The 16750-nt window shown below is 48.7% G+C and overlaps 1 protein-coding gene across 7 annotated transcripts in view; it reads left to right on the top strand.

The window, feature by feature from the left end:
- Positions 1-16750, top strand: part of LOC119957314 (cytosolic purine 5'-nucleotidase-like) — a 150444-nt gene that overhangs the window by 105283 nt on the left and 28411 nt on the right. For all 7 annotated transcript variants that reach the window (XM_038785182.1, XM_038785180.1, XM_038785183.1 and 4 more), the window contains 5 exons: positions 2094-2185; positions 3840-3897; positions 6027-6120; positions 9492-9545; positions 12970-13053. In XM_038785182.1, the coding sequence (XP_038641110.1) occupies positions 2094-2185; positions 3840-3897; positions 6027-6120; positions 9492-9545; positions 12970-13053 (382 nt within the window). The remainder of the gene's footprint in view (positions 1-2093; positions 2186-3839; positions 3898-6026; positions 6121-9491; positions 9546-12969; positions 13054-16750) is intronic.

Below are 16750 nucleotides of genomic sequence, written 5' to 3'. Positions count from 1 at the left end.
GCCACCTCATGGGGCCTCACCACCCGCCCTCCCACACACGTCCTTAGGTCCCCTGCAGCTCCTTACCTCATCACATCCCAGCTCCCACTCACCAATACACATTCCCTGCATCCTTGCCACCTGACCTGGGCTGACAGCAGAGATGGGCGGAAGCATACTCAATTGAACATTCCACCCTGGGTCACTGTCCGTGTGGAGTTTGCACATTCACCCCATGTCTGCATGAGCTTCACCCCCACAACCCAAAAAAAATGTGCAGGTTAGGTGGATTGGCCACGCTAAATTGTCCCTTAATTGGAAAAAATAATAATTGGGTACTCTACATTTCTAACAAAAAATGTAAAAATGGAACATTCCTCCTGCCATTCGAGGAGAGCGCTCTAGAGCTTTCCAGGAGGGAACAAAACAAGGGTGGGCACTGAAGTCCCCCCCCCCCTGATTAAAATTGCTTTATCAGAGTGAGAGCCAGTAGGTGCTGCTTGTGTGTACTTCCAGTTTCACACTGGCAAGTCCTGTAGTCTATGAACAGTTTGTCTGCTTCGTATGGGCAGCACGGTAGCATGGTGGTTAGCATAAATGCTTCACAGCTCCAGGGTCCCAGGTTCGGTTCCTGGCTGGGTCACTGTCTGTACGGAGTCTGCACGTCCTCCCCGTGTGTGCGTGGGTTTCCTCCGGGTGCTCCGGTTTCCTCCCACAGTCCAAAGATATGCGGGTTAGGTGGATTGGCCATGCTAAATTGCCCGTAGTGACCTTAAAAGTAAGGTTAAGGAGGGGGGGTTGTTGGGTTACGGGTATAGCGTGGGTTTGAGTAGGGTGATCATTGTTCAGCACAACATCGAGGGCCGAAGGGCCTGTTCTGTACTGTTCTATGTTCTATGTATCATCTGCAATATAATAACACCTAAATAAACACCTAACTTTGATATCATGCTGCAAGATCTTGTGCCACCTGCTGAGTTTTGACATACGACAATAGGTTCGAGGGCGTGGGATAGATTGAAAAATAAGATCAGCCATGATCTTACCAAATGGCAAAGTGGCTCGAGGGGCTGAATGGTTTCCTCCTGCTCCAATTTCTTATGATCTTATTGTCGGAATGTTTTTTGCACTTGTATATTTATATCTGCTTACTCTCCATCCCAAATCCGTGATGACAAGGCAGCAGCTATTGTTGAAATGCAGTGACTGACAGAACAAACAACTGGTTAATGCAGAGCGTCCAACCAGTTGTTCACACAGCAGAATGCCGAGAAAGGCACTTCAAGGGAAATGCACAAAATGTGTTTAATCTCGATCTAAAATGAGACTGAAGCATAATTTTCCAAAAAGTATCCAAGAGTTCAGTTACCACAGTCTTCATCCCTGTCTCTCCAGTTTTCTGCTTGCCTCAGATGAGCGTTTGGCCCAGGTTACAGTGTAATATTCACCCACATTATTCTGTAGATAAACTGTCAGAAAATGAAGGAAGGATTCTGTTCTTTTTCTGTTTTTCTGTTTATTTTTTGTAAATTTAGAGTACACAATTCTTTTATTTCCCAATTAAGGGCCAATGTAGCATGGCCAATCCACCTACCCTGCACATCTTTAGGTTTTTGGGGGTGAGACCCATGCGGACACGGGGGAGAATGTGCAAACGCCACACGGACAGTGATCCGGAGCCAGGCTAGAAACTGAGTCCTCAGTGCGAACCACTGTGCCACCGTGCCGCCCAGGAGTCTGTTCTTTATTTCCTGGCCAACCAACGTTTGGTTGAGAATGGATTTAAATGAATTGCAGCATCATATCAATTTCCACTAAAGTTGAGAGAAAGGAATGTTATGACGGGGTGTATAATGGATAGGAAATCCGATACTGCCAGGTTGACAGCGTTGTCAAAAGATGTAACCATCGCCAAGTCTGTTTCTATCTGTTAAGCCCCACCTCATAATCACACTTCTATCTTTTGCCATTACAGTTACAGGGAGAATCAGATACACAGTTGTGTTGAAACCATGGCAGGATGAATCTGGAGTGCGGAATTGACTGGTGCTGTTGAATTATCTCTTTCCAAACTTTACTGTAAAACCCAGCCTGTGTCATTGTTTTTTCCTCAGAGCAGAGATTCTTGAGCAGTACTCCAACAAGTTTATCCAAAGAGATGACATGCAACGCTTTTACATCCTCAGCACGCTCTTTAACCTTGCTGGTAGGTTGGGACATTTCCATGATTTTTTTCTTGCCTCAGTATACAGCATTCTGTTTGCCACCCCACAGTATTTGGCCAATCCACCTACCCTGCACATCTTTAGGTTTTTGGGGGTGAGACCCATGCAGACATGGGGAGAATGTGCAAATGCCACACGGACAGTGACCCGTTATGAGATATCTCTTCCACATTCAGGGGTAGACAACTGTTGGTAACATAGCTGAGAATTTATTTGGTCCATGATGACAGCAGTTAAGGCTGGTCAATATACAGGCGACTTGGAAAGCTTTCTTTTTTGTGCAATTTGGAGTTTCAAGTCCACAGTGCTGAGTTGGACTGAAGCTTTGTTAAAAACAAATTTTTTCAGAAGTTTTTCAAATTTGACCAAATATGACTTTCAATTCAATTTTTTACAAATCCACAAATACAAGATTTCAGGAAAAAAAATACTAAAACGATTACAAAAGTCGTGGAAGAATATTCATTTTGATAGACTGCACCTATCTGCCAAGGACAGGAGAAGGTTATCCCACCTTTGCAGATCAGACTTGGCCTTGCTCAGCAGACCCGCCGAGATCATTTTATGGAGCCGGGCCCAGTCCTGGGCCACTTGGATACCCAGATACCTGAAGCCTGATCTTCTCTCTTTTACTTTGCACAAAACTCAGACACAAAACCCAAGATTGTTGGAGATAAATTTTTTAAAAAATTATTTATTGAGGCATTTTGAATTTTCACGCATTTCAACAATAACATCCAACAGAATCCACAATGAAATAACCACCATTTCCCCCAAACACAATCCCCAACCAACATGGCTTATAAAAACACATCGCCTATAATTCCCGGCCCTGCCGCCATTGGTTGTCAGATCTAAATTAACAATACTATGAAATGTAATCAAATTTGAATGTACTCAGATGGAAACAGAACTTTACATTTATTGACGATGGGGCAGGATTTGTCATTTTAATCCAAGAGGAAAAAGGCCAACTGCACAGTAACTTCATTGCAGTGTTAGTGTAAGCCTACTTGTGACACTAATTAAGATGATCATTAGAAGTCTTGGAATCCGTCTTTGAAAACCATGCACTTATTGGTTGTTGATCCCCATATTTGAATACTAGCCTGCCAGCACTGTCTGTCGAACATCATACATGAAGAGGGCAAACTATCAGGCTTGTGCTGCCATCTGTGGACTAATATCCCAGTCACAGTCTGATCTTTCATGAGAGACGGACAAGCACAACGCAGACCAGAGCAACGTGTAGCTGTTCCACTGCACTTGATTCTGCGAAATCTAATTCAGGGATTAATATTAGAGTGACTGCTTTTGCACTTGCCAGTTTAGTAAAACCACACCACAAATGTAGAAGTGGATTACCCTGGACAGTGTCCTTCGTCGCAATTACAAATTCAATGTGACGTGAATTAATGGTCTGAGCTGAGCGATCCTCCACAGTTCCAGTCTGGACAATGCTTGTGATAATCTAAATTGTCTGCATTAATATGAAGAGCATGCTGACATCTAATTGAAGGCAAAAGACACTCCTATGCTGCTTGTGTCTGCAGGAGGAAATGGCCTTTAGGATTATTGTTTGGTCGGTGTATGGAATTGTTATACTGCTTCATGCATGGATTTCTCCTGTTTCAGAAACCTACCTATATGCCTGTCTCGTGGATTATTTCATCAAGTGCTCAAACTATAGCAGGTAACAGTGCAGACGATCATACAGACAATACTGGCGTATTTTGCACCGTACAACTTAAATATAGGGTGCGATTCTCCGCTCCCCACGCCGGGTGGGAGAATCGCGGGAGGGCCGGGCGACTCACGACACGCCCCCCTGCCCCCCCCCCCGCGCGATTCTCCCACCCCCCGCTCGGAAGAATCGCCGCTCGCCGTTTTTCACGGCGACCGGCGATTCTCTGGCCCGGATGGGCCGGGCGGCTTGACGTTCTCGACCGGTTCACGACGGCGGAAACCACACCTGGTCGCTGCCGTCGTGAACATGGGCGCCAAATGTTCGTTTGAAGCTTGTGGGGGGCGGAGAGGGGAGTGAGCACCACGGCCGGCGTCTCAAAGCGACGCACTCTTTCCCCTCCGCTGCCCCGCAAGATCAAGCCGCCACGTTTTGCGGGGCAGCGGAGGGGAAGACGGCAACTGTGCATGCGCGGGTTTGAGCCGTCAGCCGTCGTGACGTCAGCCGCGCATGCGCGGGTTGGAGTCGGCCAACCTGCGCATGCGCGGCTGATGTCACTTAGGCGCCGCCGTCGCATCATTCTCGGCGCGCCGCCTTAACGCAAGTGTCAAGGCCCGGCGGCCGAAAGTTACGGAGCGCCGCTCCTAGCTCCCCGGGTGGGGGTGAATAAGGTGAGAGGAGCGGCCGAGTTTCACGACGGCCTTCCCGATTTTCGCGGGAGTGGAGAATTCCGCCCAGAGTCTATGGGCGCGATTCAATCACCCGTTGCAGGAGAAGCCCAAATCGGGCTTCGTCGCGGGTCTCTTGATTCGTGGCACCCGCCGCGATCTGGATCTCACCCTCACTGGGTGTGACCAGATCGATTTAAATATGCGCGGCCATCTTGTGCCCAGAAGTGACCGGCTGAACCGGTGATGCCTCAACCGGGGTTGATTTGTTCTGCTCTCCACAAGCGGAGACCAGTTGTGATGACCACTCAAGGGTCTCAGAGGCCATTGGAGCCCCCCGGTGGTCGGGGACAGGGCAGTATCTGGGCACCCTGGCAGTACCAATCTGGCACTCCCAGGGTACCTAGTTGACTCTGAAAGGGGTGCTGCCCAGGTCCAGGCAGGTAGTGCCTGATTGCAGTTTGGCACTGCAAAGGGCTGAGGTCTGTGGAGGGCCATGCCCACGAAAGGGTGAATTGGCGGGGGTGGGGGAGGGTGAAGGGAGGGTATGAAGGGGCCTTATAAAAGATTTGGGGCGATGAAGGAGGTGGTCCTGAAAGGGGGAGGCTCGAAAGGGGAGCCTAACAAGGTGGGGACCCTCAGCGATTCCATAGCTTGGCGTCCTCACTTGAGGGTTATTTCCCATATGTGTGATGGTGGTGGCCCCACAGCCTCCACGAGTTCCTTCAAACCCTTGCTGCTTCCTGGATTTTAAATGTTCCCTCCCCTGACATTTCTGTGTGTGCCCACTCTGTCTCCAACTTCAGCATGTGTGTTCCCCAGACCCTACTGTCTGGTGGCAGGGCTTTCACCCACTGGACTCCGACACTGGAACTCTCTCCAAATCCTTGGCTCCACTTGATCTCTCTCTTCAAAAGCCGAATCACCTTTTTTAATCCCTCTCCTACTCTGTTTAGGCTCTTCCCCAAACTATGAAAAGTCTTGAAACTATTGGCTATGTTCATACAATCCCTACAGTGCAGAAGGAGTACTCCACCCAAGCCCACTCCTCCATCCTATCCCAATCACTCCTTAATCTAACCTACACGTTGTTGGACACCAAGGGGCAATTTAGCCTGGCCAATCCACCTAACCTGCACATCTTTGGATTGTGAGAGAAAACCTGAGCACCCCGAGGAAACCCACGCAGACACGGGGAGAATGTGAAAACTACACACAGTCGCCCAAGGCTGGAATTGAACCTGGGTTCCTGGAGCTGTGAGGCAGCAGTGATAACCACTGTGCCACCGTGGTGCCTTTGTGATGGGACTTGATATAAATTGCTCTTGTTCAGATTGATTTAATGCATGGGAAATGAGGAATTAGAAAGGTCTTTTGAGTAAAATTGAAAAGGACAACCAAAGATAAATAAACTAGGTCAGTGTACAACTATCGTGTTAATTCTAATATTTTGCTTTGTTTCTTTCCTAGCTGTGACGCAGGCTTTAAACATGGTGACCTCTTCATGTCATATCGGAATATGTTCCAAGATGTGCGAGACACAATGGATTTTGTGCATGATTCTGTAGGATTTCTCAACTTCATATTCCTGTTTGTTTGAGCATGTGGTTCTGATGCTGAAGTTATTGGTATACAAATGGAGAATATTAACAGTGCTGATAGTAAGGGCAGCACGGTGGCCTAGTGGTTAGCACAGCTGCCTCACGGTGCTGAGGTCCCAGGTTCAGTCCCAGCTCTGGGTCACTGTCCGTGTGGAGTTTGCACATTCTCCCCGTGTCTGCGTGGGTTTTGCCCCCACAACCCAAAAATGTGCAGAGTAGGTGGAGGACTGCCAACACTAAATTGCCCCTTATTTGGAAGAAATAATTGGGTAATCTAAATTTTTTTTAAACCAGTGCTGATAGTGACAATATCCTCATTATACCCAAGAATTAGATCTTGTCATGAGGCATCTGTGGAGATGGGTAATGATTTGTAGCTCCAGCTGAGATTTCCAAACTGTTTCCACAGCTTTAGAACATAGAACAGTACAGCACAGAACAGGCCCTTCGGCCCTCGATGTTGTACCGAGCATTGTCCAAAACCAAGATCAAGCTATCCCACTCCCTGTCATTCTGGTGTGCCCAATGTGCCTATCCAATAACCACTTGAAAGTTCCTAAAGTGTCCGACTCCACTATCACAGCAGGCAGTCCATTCCACACCTTAACCACTCTCTGAGTAAAGAACTTACCTCGGACATCCCTCCTATATCTCCCACCCTGAATCTTATAGTTATGCCCCCTTGTAACAGCTACATCCACCTGAGGAAATAGTCTCTGATCGTCCACTCTATCTATCCCCCTCATCATCTTCTAAAACTCTATTAAGTCGCCTCTCATCCTCCTCTGCTCCAAAGAGAAAAGCCCTTGCTCCCTCAACCTTTCCTCATAAGACCTATCCTGCAAACCAGGCAGCATCCTGGTAAATCTCCTTTGCACCCTTTCCAATGCTTCCACATCCTTCCTATAATGAGGTGACCAGAACTGCACACAGTACTCCAAATGTGGTCACACCAGGGTCATGTATATTTCTCAGTCCAGGATTTCTCATTCCCTTTGTGTCCATATTTTTCCACTATTCTTCTATCTCCCATTATTTCAGTCTTTCGCTTTTGCTCATAGGTTTTCTCTATTCATCTGCCTTTCTCTGTGACTCTGTATCCACTTGTATTTCATGCCCTGTTAACCATCTATTTCTCACTATAAATAATAATAATCTTAATTATTGTCACAAGTAGGCTTACATTAACACTGCAATGAAGTTACTGTGAAAATACCCTAGTCGCCACACTCTGGTGCCTGTTCGGGTACACTGAAGGAGACATAACCCAACAGCACTTATTTCGGGACTTGTGGGAGGAAACTGGAGCACCCGGAGGAAACCCACGCAGACACGGGGAGAACATGCAAACTCAGCACAGACAGTGACCCAAGTCGGGAATCGCATCTGGGTCTGTCAGAAAATGTGGGCTGGATTCTCCGATTCTGAGGCTGTGCACTCACGCAGGGGAGAGCCACCGATTCCCTGTGTTGCTGGGGGCTAGCATGCCGGCAGCGTAGAGCACCTGGCTCTAGGTACCGATACGGTCCGGAGAATTGCCGGGTCGGCGGATGCACAGTCGCATGGCAGTGGCCTGCAGCAGCTGCGCTGTGCTACATGGCGGAGGCCACTCGCGGAACCGGCCCGTGAAATAGTGCCCCCCCCTTTGGCCGGCTTGCGCGTTCCTGACCACCCCCCCCCCACAGTGCCCCCAGCCGCTAGTAAAATCTCCCTGCACGTGGATCGACCCTCCCCCGACTGTGGCAGCGTTGGACGTATGAGGAACTGTTGAGGACTCTGGGTCTGTACATTTTGGGGTTTAGAAGGACAAGAGGGGATCTTATTGAAACTTGTAAGATACTGCGAGGCCTGGACAGAGTGGACGTGGAGAGGGTGTTTCCACTTGTAGGAAAAACGAGAACCAGAGGACACAATCTCAGACTAAAGGGACGATCCTTTAAAACAGAGATGAGGAGGAATTTCTTCAGCCAGAGGGTGGTGAATCTGTGCATTTTTTTGCCGCAGAAGGCTGTGGAGACCAAATCACTGAGTGTCTTTAAGACAGTTAGATAGGTTCTTGATTAATAAGGAGATCAGGGGTTATGGGGAGAAGGCAGGAGAACTGGGATGAGAAAAATACCAGCGATGATCGAATGGTGGAGCAGACCCGATGGGCCGAGTGGCCTAATTCTGCTTCTATGTATAATGGTCTTATGGACTGAGTCCGCAGCCGCCACCACACGTGACCGACGGCGTCGGGAACCCAGCTGGCCGGTCGGGGGCGGAGCATTGTGGGGGTGCCTCAGGCAATGTCCTGAGGCCGTCGATACTCGGAGAGTACGCCGCTTTGGGGCGAGCGGAGCACCGCAAAAGCGGCGCCGCTCCCGATTTGGTCTGGAACTGTGATTCTCTGGCTGATCGCCGAACATGATTGGTGACCGGAGAATCCAGCACTGTATCTGTCAGGTCTGTGGATTTCCTGTCCCTTGGTCTATCCCTGTCTCTAGCCTTGTCTGGTCACTTCCACACTATCTCCCTCTCTCTATCTGTTGTCTCACTCTGCGTGTTGCACTCTCCTTGTTCTGACTGTATCTCTGTCTCTTTCACTATGTCATGTCTCTCTCTCTATTCCCTTCCTTGTCTGAATATTGAAACACTGTTCCCAATTCTACATTGGTGTATCAGTCAAGTACATGGTGCCCCGTTGGTAAATTAGTACAGGCATAGACCACGATTTGAAGCGTGCAGACATTTCCTTCCTATTGTAAGAGTTTATTTTCCGGTGCTTTGGACCTGTGAAACACTTACTGCTCAGATACAAAGCACAGGGAGACGTGGAGATGTTTGCTGCTGAGATTTCATCCACTGAATATAAGCCTGTTTTTGCCCTGTGGAGGGAAACAGGGAGGCAGAGGAGCACTTGCAATTTTTGGCACATGTCCAAAATAGTTCTCTCTAGTTCGTGGGTCCCCTCTGCCTCATTTACCTGTTTGTTTGTCAGTTAGACATCTATTTTGAGTGGAGCTCAGAAGAAGCAGGTTTCAGGTTCTACACTAAACCCCTCTATGCTCAGGAGGCAAAAACCATGGACCCAACATGTTTGGTGCTTGAGTCATTGTTGCAAATTTGCCTCGCAGGGCTCAGACACTTTATTGGGACAAATCTGACCTTGGGCAAGTGGGGAGGGTGAAAGTGGTGCACAGCAGAGAAATGCAAATGACCTGAATCCACAAATCTAGGTGGGTTTTGGGTCAGGTCAGAATGTTTCAGACCTTAATTTGAAATGTTGAGGCAGCTTTGAACTATGGACTATTTTTTTGCAATTTATTGGAGTTGTTTTTCTCTGCCCTTGCAGGGGACTTTAAAGAAGATAACGCTGGGAAACCTGGAAAGATATGTGATGAAAGATGTGAGTGGAATACTTGCTGCTTTTCAGATGTGAATACGTCTCGCGGTATTCGGGAACCTTGAGATGATAGCATTCTGTATTGTGGTTAGCTTTGTCAAGACTCCAGTATTGGCCTGGCTCCTCCAGAAATTAAAGATTAATCTGCCCGACAACTACTGAGAGCAACCTGAAGGAAAATCATTGAGACATTAAACTATGGGCGCAATTCTCCGACCGAGTTGTGCTCAAGCAAGAGCACAACGCGGCCGGAGAATCCCGGGAGGGGCCTCCTGACAGGCTCTGCGTCTTGCGAGATTCTCTGAAGTCCCGCGGGACATCGGAGTCGGAACCCCGCCCCAGATAGGTATGACCAAATGCTGCTCCTGGAAGTAGATCATAAACCTACTTACAACCTACTCACCCGGGATCCACCGGCCTCCCTCAATTCCTCGGCCTGCTGCAGCCGGGCACCATCGGTGTTGGTGCACCCGGGGGGGAGAGGGGGGATGGCACTGCCCAGCCAGCAGGAGCATGCCAGGGTGGCAGTCCAAGGGTGCCTGAGAGCCAGGGTAACACTGCCAAGGGTCAGGGGGCAAGGGGGCTATGCCCATGAAATGAGGGTGGAGGGGGGGTTTGAATGTCGGGAAGTGCAGGGCAGGTTAGTAGGGGCGTCTGGGAGGTTAGAGGGTTGATGGGTGTGGGTACTGTAAGGGCGCTTCGGGAGGTTCTGAAGCAGAGGGAGCCCCAGGGACCCATTGCAGGGTGTCCTCATTTGGGGTAGTGTCCATGTGTGTGGGAGGAGACATTGCCTTTGGATGGGAGGACCCACAAGTTCACTTTGAGATAGGGGCACTCTTTCAAAATGGTGGCCCGATCTCTGAGTTCAGCTCCCCAGTGTTACAAAAATTAGAAGTGTGGGCTGAACCGGTGAGAAACTCCCTGGGCCCAAAAAAAGTGACTAAGTGTCATTGAATCGGAAAACTCGCCAGCGGGAAACTTCTTGAAAAACCCGCTACAAATAAACTCAGAAACTCTTTGGGAGAATCGCGCCCTTTATGTTTTGGTTTCATTTTCTATGAACTTTTTCATTTTTTCTTATCAAAATATTGAAGATGGGGGTGGGGGAAAGAGCTGTTTGTCTGGATCGGACACGGGAGGACATGTGATGAAACCTTCAGGAATATGTGCAACTGTCGTAAGCAGCCCACAATGTATTTTGCATCTGTTTAACATCTTGCTGCTGTTATTTGTAAATGGAAGGCAAAGTTTGCAGGCAAGTGACAATGTGATTTTCGATGGGTGGGCAGAGTATTGACCTATTTGCTTCAAGTAAAACAAACAACTGTTCCTTACGCCTGATGCTTTGGCATGGCACAGGCATGTTAATTCCCAGTATTCCCCTTCAAAGGGGAGCAGGGGACAGCCTATTCACTATCACTGCTGTTTGACTCACAATACTAACAAGTTCAAACCCCCGCTGTCCCTCCTTTACTTTCTCAATAAACCCCAATTTGATGGAACTGATAAATAAAGCACTGGATTCTCCGTTCTGGAGACTTCAGTGCTGCTGCCGGAGTTGAATCGCGGGAACAGTGCACTACCACTGGGAGCGTCGGCCAGGAGAAATTCAAGTCATGCTAGTGGACCAGCATACTGCCCACTTGCAACCCGAACGATTCCCGGCCCCTCTGGCATCTCATTCACAGGGGTCAGGATTTGTGTTCAGAGCCTGACAAACTGGATCAGATTTTAAGCACTTCACTCACCACAGACTGTCATTCCATCCAAGAAGATGGCTGCACGAAAACCCACTCCAAGGTTCCGGAGGTCGGAGGTCAACAGAATGCTGGTTGCTGTTGAGGAAAGGAGAGACACCCTCTTCCCCAGGGTGGAGCAGAGACTCAAGCCCACCGTTTTCAACAGCCCCTGGGATGAGGTGGCAGACGCTGCCAGTGCTTGCAGCCTCACCAGGTGCACTGGCCCGCAATGCCAAAAGAAGACGCACAACCTCATGAGGGCAGCTCATGTGTGTGGCACCACTCTACCCCTGGCATCACTACCATCCCTCACTCCTCACATCAGCCCCGAATTCCCGAGAGGTCAACAACACCCCACCTACCTGCATCTCCCTTACAACCCACCCTGCACAAAGCCCCAACCTAATTATTGTCCTCTTTGGCCAGGAGACTTGCACACACATGCCTCCAGTTACAGACTGCCCAAGATACTCACCTCCCAGCGTCTCACAATGTCCTTTCTATTTCCTCAAGGATGATGTGGCCCATCATCACTTGGAACACCAGAAAACGGGAGGGGGCATCCCAGATATTTGGGTCCACACCCCGTCAGAGGAAAGGGCCCTAAAACTTGCATGGGAGGCTGAAGAGAGGGAGGTGGCTGCGGTGGAGTTCGCATGCACCAAACATGTGAAAGCCAGTGCAACGCAGATGTCCCAATAGCAAGTTGGTAACCCCTCTCCCACAGACCAGTCCTTCCTAAGATCTTAGTCCATCCCTTTTGTCTTGCATGTTCAGCATCAGACAGCACTGTGCCGTCCAGGGTTACAGCCCCCCTCCAGACTCTCAGCACACCCCGGAGCACCATCCGGGGAAAACAGCACGTCTCGGTTCTACCTTCACCATCCACTGTCACAGAGACTGTTGCCTTAGTGGATAATGTTAGTGATCAGGCTCTAGGACACCCTCAGGAGAGCACCGCACACACACACACACGCACATGCTGCAGCACAGCAGGTGGAGGCAGGGACTCTCGAGAGCTGCTCAATCCTAGGGAACAGTTGTCGCCTGGACAGGTGTTGCGCTTCTGGAAAAGATGATCCTATCACTGATGCAGATGCAGAAGAACGCCAGAATAAAAAGGAGGGGGTGTCTGCAACTTTCCAGTGCTGGCAGGTACAGCTGGAGGAGTCCAGTGCCTTAAGGCGCAGGAAATGTTGCCGACTGTGTGTAGCACCCAGACCAACACTGAAAGTGGTGGAAGGCATGGGGCAAAACGTCAGAGCCATGTGTCAGTACTCCCAAGGGTTGGGGCACACTGTTCTGTCGATGGCTGAGGCGCAGGACAGGGGAGACCAATCACGGGGGGACGAGTCCTGGGTGCAAATGGACATTGTTGTGACGCTCTAGTTTCTGCTTTGATCACTGTCTCTGACAGCGTAATCCATAATCTACGGTATTGTACTCCATACAAAAGAAACAAATGTTCACAGTTTCTCTTTCTTAAATATTATATATTTCATCTTGCGACTCTGTCCAATTGTTTAAGAGTTGTCAATTACCGGTAATAATATGTTGGTCTCTGCTCAGTACCATCACTTTGCCAATTGAAATACCTCTGTTAAATCGTCCCATAACCTCCACTGGTTCAACAAAAACAACTGTTGACAAATTGAGCTGCGACTGACTGCTTTTTTTTCCCTCTCCAGGCTCGATTGCCTTTGCTGCTCAGTCGAATGAAAGAAGTGGGAAAGGTTTTCCTTGCTACCAACAGTGATTACTCCTACACAGATGTAAGTGTTCAATTTCATTTCATTCTGTGTTTCCAGCAATGACCTGGGTGAAAGAAATTGGAAATAAATGCAGGACTGGCTGGGGTGCGGACCAAGTCGATCGGCACTTTGAAAAGGACAGTTTAATTCTTTGGAGGTTACAGCCAAAACACTGCCATTTTATTTACAGACATTGACCATGTATTTTCTGTTTTTATTTCAAAAGCAGAAAGTTGTTTTGATCGGGAATGTGTGTCGGCACGGTGGCGCAGTGGTTAGCACTGTTGCCTCATGGGGCCGAGGACCTGGGTTCGATTCCAGCTCTGGGTCACTGTCTGTGGGGAGTTTGCACATACTCCTTGTGTCTGCGTGGGTCTCAACCCCACAACCCAAAAAGATGTGCAGGGTAGGTGGACTGGCCACGCTAAATTGCTCCTTAATTGGAAAAAAAATTATTGGGTCATTTCAATGTATCAAGAAAAGTTCTATCCAACTCCAACATGACCTCCCTGCTTTTGTAATCTATACCTCAATTGATAAAGGCAAGTGTCCCATGTAGTTTTTTTCACCATCCTATTAACCTGCCCTTCACCCTTCAGAAATCTATGGACAAAAACTCCAAGGTCCCTTTGTTCCTCGGAACTTCCCAGTTTCAGGCCATTCAAAGAATACTTTCTTGTCACATTACTCCTTCCAAAGAGTATCACCTCACCTCTTTCACCATCTGACGCTTTTCTATCCATTTGTCCATCCCGTCTATATCTTCCTATAACCCATGACCCTCAACCTCACTGTTAACCACCGGGCTAATCTTTATGCAAACTTACTGATTCCCCCCCACACACACACATAGTCATCTATGTCGTATATATAAATTACCATAATTCAGTAAGATTTAAGGTACTGTTGGATAAAGATAAGAGTAGTAGTCCTCAAGTGAAGGTGCTAAATTTGGGGAGGCGAGATCTAGCAATATTAGGTAGGAACTGAGGAAGCTCGATTGGGGGCGACTGTTTCAGGGTAAATCAATATCTGGTGCCAGAAGCAATCCCTTTAGCTGTGCTGTGACCACCTCTCTAAATGTGCTATCCAAGATGCTGTCAGACTTGCGGATGATCCACAGTGTCTTCAGCCGCCATTCTAGCTCTGAACCCCGAGCTTCCAGGGGCTGCAGCAGGACACACTTCCTGCACACATGCTGGTTCCAGGGACTGGAAATATTCCCGGATTTCCACATGCAGCAAGAGAAGCAAACCATGACTTTGAGCTCTCCCGCTATCGCTAAACCCTTCAAATTTAAAACTTTAGAAGATTAATATATTTAAAAAATAAATCAACTCAGTCCCTATCATTGCTGAAACAATAACTTACAATTCAATCTGGTTTGAAAAATACCCACCAGGACTTACTCACCAGTTAGCTGCACTCTTTGTAAACTCCCAGCTCCCTGCACGCTCTTTGAGGACAGGGAGGAAATTAAAAGAGCATCTCGTTCCCTTCTCGCTGCAGTCCCTCAATCACAAAACTTCCACTTAAGCACTCTACTGCAACCTGAAATCAGAACCTGCTTTATTGTTTTAGTTTGGATCATGAGGACTGGAAACTAGCGATATGTATGCTGTATTGGTCCTGTCACTGGAAATATCAAGCTAGACAACAACTATGAAATAACAGGGTCTCAACAATAACATGGTCTCCAGATTTGGACCCGGTGGTCTTCATTATGGTGGGAACTCAGTATCCTTACCCTTAGTCCTCCGTACAGCCATTACTGTGTGTGTTCAAACCTTTGGGAGAAATTCACATTTGATATATCTCACCCAACTGTGATGCTCCTGTGTATTCCGAGGATCTGTCCTTGGCCCCTTCATATTTCTCACAGTGTTGTTCATCAGTGAGATCACTGAACAAACTGCAAGAATTTCCACATGAATGTTAATCAGACCCAGCTGCAAATTTCTGCTGTCTTTGTCCGAACTCAGACCAAACGCAATCACCCATCAGTCCTTTGTTCAGTAACCTGCATTGGCTCTGGTGAAACAATGCCATGATTTTAAAATTCCCATCCTTAATTTCAAATCCCTCCTTGGCCTTGCCTTTTTCCAAATGTGTAATCTCCTCGAGCTCCACAACCCCCCAAGAAATCTCCTTTCATTTTTGTCCTTTTGAGCATCCTTGATTTAATCACTTCACATCGCCGGCAATACCTTGAGCTGTCAAGATCCGAAGCTTTGAAATTCTTTACTTAATGTCTCTGCCCTACATCGACACTTTCCTCCTTTAAGATATTGCCTAAAATCCATCTGGCCTAATCGCTCCTTACGTGGCTCACTTTTGAAGTTTTTGATAACATTCCTGTGAAGTGTATTTGAATAAAAACAAAAAATGCTGGAAAAACTAAGCAGGTCTAAAAGCATTTGTGGAGAGAGGAAGATAGTAAATGTTTCAAGTTCGTATATCTCCTCTCTTGGTGACTGGATGCAGTTTACCTGCTTCTGTGCATTCCACTGCGATTGGACAACCAGAATCGCGACCTCCCCAAGCAAGATCTTCCCTTCTCTGTTTTCTAGTGGTATTGGTGCCCACGGCCATATCTGCCTGATTGCCTACCGTTCAATCTGGCTGTGTGCAGCTGGGAAATGGAGACAATATATTGTGATCAGGCCTTACCTTAAAACAACAGAACCTGAGGCAAGCTCTTTCTTTCGCCCTCCCTGACTGCATAACAGGTCCTGGCTCCTTCTCTTCCTCCAAGCTAAGATTGGGGCTATGTTTCTCAGCTCACTGGGCACATTATCACAAGTAGAAATTCTTCATTTTTAAATCAATTATCTCTGAGGGATAAAGTGTTGTAATCATGCAGAGTATGGTTCATCGGGACAAGTTAAGCTGGCAGGAACTGATGTGAAGTTGTTGCAACAGAAAATGATTTTGTAAACTTTCCAAATTGTGACAAGTCCATTGGGAGCCTACTGGGAACTGGGCACTGGTACCAGTGGCAGGCACTGAGCAAGAGTTGGTGCCTTGAGAGTAGAGGGAAGAAAATCGAAAGGCTTTAGTTTTAATGAGTCATAATCTCTCTGATCAGCAGGAAACAGAACAGCTGGCGCTCAGGCAGGGGGCGCGATTCTCCCAGCCCCGCTCCGGGCCGGAGAATCGGTGCAACCATGCCGGCCCGATGCCAGCAAGCGATTCTCCGTGGTGCGGAGAATCGGTGCCATTTGCGCCGGCGCATTTGACACGGCACCGGTCGCGGGCTGCTGTCTGCGGCCGGACCGCTGACTCTCCGCCACGGATGGGCCAAGTGGCCGCGCGAAAATGGCAGAGTCCCGCCGGCGGAGTCCACACCTGGCCGCTGCTGGCAGGAACTGTGCGTGAAGGGTCGGGGGGCGGCCTGTGGGGCGGGGATAAGCACTCCTTCACCGCTTGGGGGTGGCTTCCGATGGGGTCTGGCCTGCGATCAGGGCCCACCGATCGGCGGGCCGGCCTCTCCCCCCACCGGCCTACTTTGTTGCGTGACAGACCCATGAACCCCCAAGCATTGTTGCGTCAGGGCCAGCGCGCTGAAGAAGTCCCCCGCGCATGCGCGGCCCAACTGTGCATGCGTGGGTTGGCACGGTGCCCATTTGGCGCCAGGAAGGGAGGCTGGCGCGGCGTGAACTGCTCCAGTGCCGTGCTGGCCCCCACATCGGTAGTCCCGCGCCCGTTTCGTGCCTTT

Source organism: Scyliorhinus canicula, chromosome 26 (assembly GCF_902713615.1).
Source record: "Scyliorhinus canicula chromosome 26, sScyCan1.1, whole genome shotgun sequence".
In the NCBI taxonomy this organism is placed as follows: domain Eukaryota; kingdom Metazoa; phylum Chordata; class Chondrichthyes; order Carcharhiniformes; family Scyliorhinidae; genus Scyliorhinus; species Scyliorhinus canicula.
Note: the sequence above shows the minus strand (reverse complement) of the source record. Positions and strands in the feature narration are given on the sequence as shown.